General features: G+C 43.3%; 1 protein-coding gene across 1 annotated transcript; it reads right to left on the bottom strand.

The window, feature by feature from the left end:
* Positions 1-274: 274 nt before the first annotated feature.
* LOC148792163 (uncharacterized) lies at positions 275-2,655 on the bottom strand. Its single transcript, XM_088903733.1, has 4 exons — positions 2,215-2,655; positions 1,956-2,094; positions 1,415-1,868; positions 275-920 (listed from the first exon to the last, which is right to left on the bottom strand). Exons 1-4 carry the CDS (start codon positions 2,653-2,655, stop codon positions 275-277), a joined length of 1,680 nt encoding a protein of 559 aa, XP_088759859.1.
* Positions 2,656-3,224: the final 569 nt, after the last annotated feature.

Raw genomic sequence — 3,224 nt, forward strand, 5'->3', positions numbered from 1 at the left:
TATTCTGAGCCTGCCCCTTAACTGTCTGACATATATAACACCTACTCATGATAGTAGCCACATCTCTCCTCAACCTGGGCCAGTAGTAACGCCCCTTGACAGCCTCAATCGTCTTGTCCCTTCCAAGGTGTCCTGCTAAGCTGCTACCATGCAAATCCCTAATGACTTTCTCGCGAAGGGATGTGCAAGGAGTACACAATTGGTCTCCCTTCATAAGAAACCCATACCCACTGGTTGCTTGGACATGCACTTCTCCCACACCTACTTGAAGTCTTCATCTTGAGGGATCCGCCACCGTATTCTGCTGTTCTATCTTATACACAATCTTGTATGGGAATTTATCAACAAAAACAGACCCCCTAGCATGCAGATCACTCCTCAAATGTTTTTTATTACTTAGATACTTAAGGGCTTGATGATCGGTGTAAAGGACAAATTCTTTAGCAATCAAATAGTGTTCCCATGTCTTCAATGCCCTCACAACAGCATAAAACTCTTTATCATAAGTAGACCACTTCTTTCTAGCCTCACATAACTTCTCACTAAAAAAAGCAATTGGTCTCTTCTCTTGTGATAATGCAGCCCCTATGCCCACTCCACTAGCATCACACTCAACCTCAAATAACTTGTCAAAGCTTGGCAAAGCTAAGATAGGAGCGGTACATAACTTCTCATTTATTAGAGCAAAACTTTGCTCTTGTTTATCTCCCCACTGGAACTTACCTTTCTTCAAACACTCAGTAATAAGAGCTACTATACTACTAAAGTGTCTAATAAACCGCCTGTAGAAAATTTCTAGCCCATGGAAATGCCTCACATCACTCACATTCTTTGGAGTTGGCCACTCTCTAATGGCTCGCACTTTCTCGTCATCTACTTTAATCACATCCTTACTTACAATGAAACCCAAGAACAATAAGCTATCACTCATAAAAGTACATTTTTTCAAATTAGCATATAGTTTATTTTCTCTCAACGCACTCAATACCCCTCGGATATGTCCCATGTGCTCATCAACAGATTTACTATAAATCAAAATATCATCAAAATACACCATAATAAATTTACCAATGAAAGGACGTAGTACCTGATTCATCAGTCTCATGAAGGTGCTTGGTGCATTGGTTAGTCCAAAAGGCATGACTAACCACTCAAACAACCCATCCCTCGTCTTGAAAGGTGTCTTCCATTCGTCTTCGGGACGGATTCTGATCTAATGATAACCACTTCTGAGATCAATCTTGGTAAAGACCACAGCCCCATCAAGTTGATCAAGCATGTCATCCAGTCTAGGAATGGGAAACTTGTAGCCAATAGTGATTTTGTTGATTGCTCTGCTGTCAACACACATCCTCCAACTCCCATCTTTCTTTAGTGTCAATAATGCCGGCACCGCACAAGGACTCATGCTAACTTGAATGTGCCATTTCTCAACAGCTCCTTTACCTTCTCCCGTAAGATCTCCTTCTCCTTAGGACTCATCCTATAGTGTGGTAGCAGATTAGGTAGGCTAGCACCAGAAACAAAATCAATGTGGTGCTGAATATCTCGCATGGGTGGAAGCTCATTAGGTAAATCGTCAGGAACTACATCATGAAACTCGTCGAGCAATCCCTGCACTTCCACTGGAATTTTGTTCACCCCTAGTGGCTCACTCACACTCTCCCCTTTTATAACCAGTAAGTGGACCTCGCGGGTATCTTTACACTCCCTTACAAACTCAGAGTGGCGATGCGTTATGGTAAGAAAATTCCTCCCCTTCACTTTGGAAGCTTTGGTTTGGTTCTTTTCCGCCATAGGCAACAATGTATAGCGCACACCCTCTTTCTCAAGCTGGTATGTGTTCTTCCTACCCAAGTGTTTAGCATCTATATCAAATTGCCAAGGCCTACCAAGCAAAATATGGCAAGCATCCATATCCACGATATCACAATAAACCTCATCAGTATACTTACCAATAGAGAATGGAACCTTGCAGCGTTCCTCCACACGTACGCCACCAACTTCCTTGATCCAACCAATCGTGTAAGGGTTCGGGTGTTTTTCAGGAATTAGTTGCAACTTCTTCACCACATCTCTGCCACTAATGTTTTCCTAGCTGCCATTATCAATAATCAATTCAAACAGTTGACCTTGCACCGTACACCTGGTGCGAAACAGCCGGTGTCGTTGTGTGTCATCCCCATTTTTTTGAGAAAACATAAGCTTCCTTACAACACACATGTACTCTTCTTGTTCATAAACATCTCCTTCATCCTCTCCATCGGGCCCATAATACACTTCATCCCCACAAACTTCTTCCTCCTCCCTTTCTACCACATTAACTGCTTTCCTCCTGAGACAATCACTAGACCTATGTCCAACCTCATTACACTTGAAACACTTAAAAGGAGCAGGTCTTGCATAAGGATTAATGTTTTTACGAGGGTTTGAAGTGTTACCTCTAGTGCTTCCTCCCGTTGCAGCCTTATTGGTGTTAGCTACATTAGGCGGGTTGGGGGGTTGCATCCCTTGAGTTGGCTTGCCCTTATCAGCCGCGGCCTGCCTATTTTCATTCCCGTTGTACCGTCGATAATTATCAGCCCAGGTCCTCTCTTGAGACATCAGCTCAGCTTTCAAAGCTAAGTTCCTCTCTTCCTGTACACTCATAACCATCTGGACTCCAATCTTGTCTCGAATAGCAGGCCTCAAACCACTCAAATAACGAGCTGCTTGTTGATTGTTACTTTCTGACTATTGGTTTCTCCCGGCCAGTATCAGAAACTCCAAGGTGTACTCATTCACACTCCTCATTCCCTGCGCACATCGTTGATACGATTCAAACATGTATTGTTCGTAATCAGGAGGCAAAAGCCTACCTCTTATTAACTGTTTCATGCGTCTCCATATTCGAACTGGACCTCTTCCTTCTCTAATCCAAGTCTCCCTCATTCGTTCCCACCAGACGGATGCTCCTCCCTTCAATCGAAAAGCTACTAGTTTCACCCTTCTTTCTTCCGGGATTTCCATGTACTCAAAGAAACGATCTACCTCGGTAATCCAATCTAGAAGACCTTCTATATCCAGCTCTCCACTAAAAGTAGGGATATCCACTTTTAGTTTAAACTCGTCATTATTCCGGTGTCGATTAAAATTGCCATGATATCGCCAATTCCTATCAGCCCTACCATCCCCGGGATTAACTGGAGCAACGCCGAACTCTAGCTCATCGTCGCTATCATCAT

Source organism: Nelumbo nucifera, chromosome 4, assembly GCF_055504915.1.
Source record: "Nelumbo nucifera cultivar China Antique chromosome 4, China Antique-T2T, whole genome shotgun sequence".
NCBI lineage: Eukaryota > Viridiplantae > Streptophyta > Magnoliopsida > Proteales > Nelumbonaceae > Nelumbo > Nelumbo nucifera.

Bases quoted from the DNA above. Each gene is read 5' to 3' on its own strand.
- LOC148792163 (XM_088903733.1), bottom strand. From the start codon at position 2,655: ATGGTTATGAGTGTACAGGAAGAGAGGAACTTAGCTTTGAAAGCTGAG. The intron at 2,095-2,214 runs GTAAGGAAGCTT...AATGGCAGCTAG, and splicing joins AAGAAGAGTACATGTGTGTT to GAAAACATTAGTGGCAGAGA. The intron at 1,869-1,955 runs GTAAGTATACTG...AATTTGATATAG, and splicing joins CAAGGTTCCATTCTCTATTG to ATGCTAAACACTTGGGTAGG.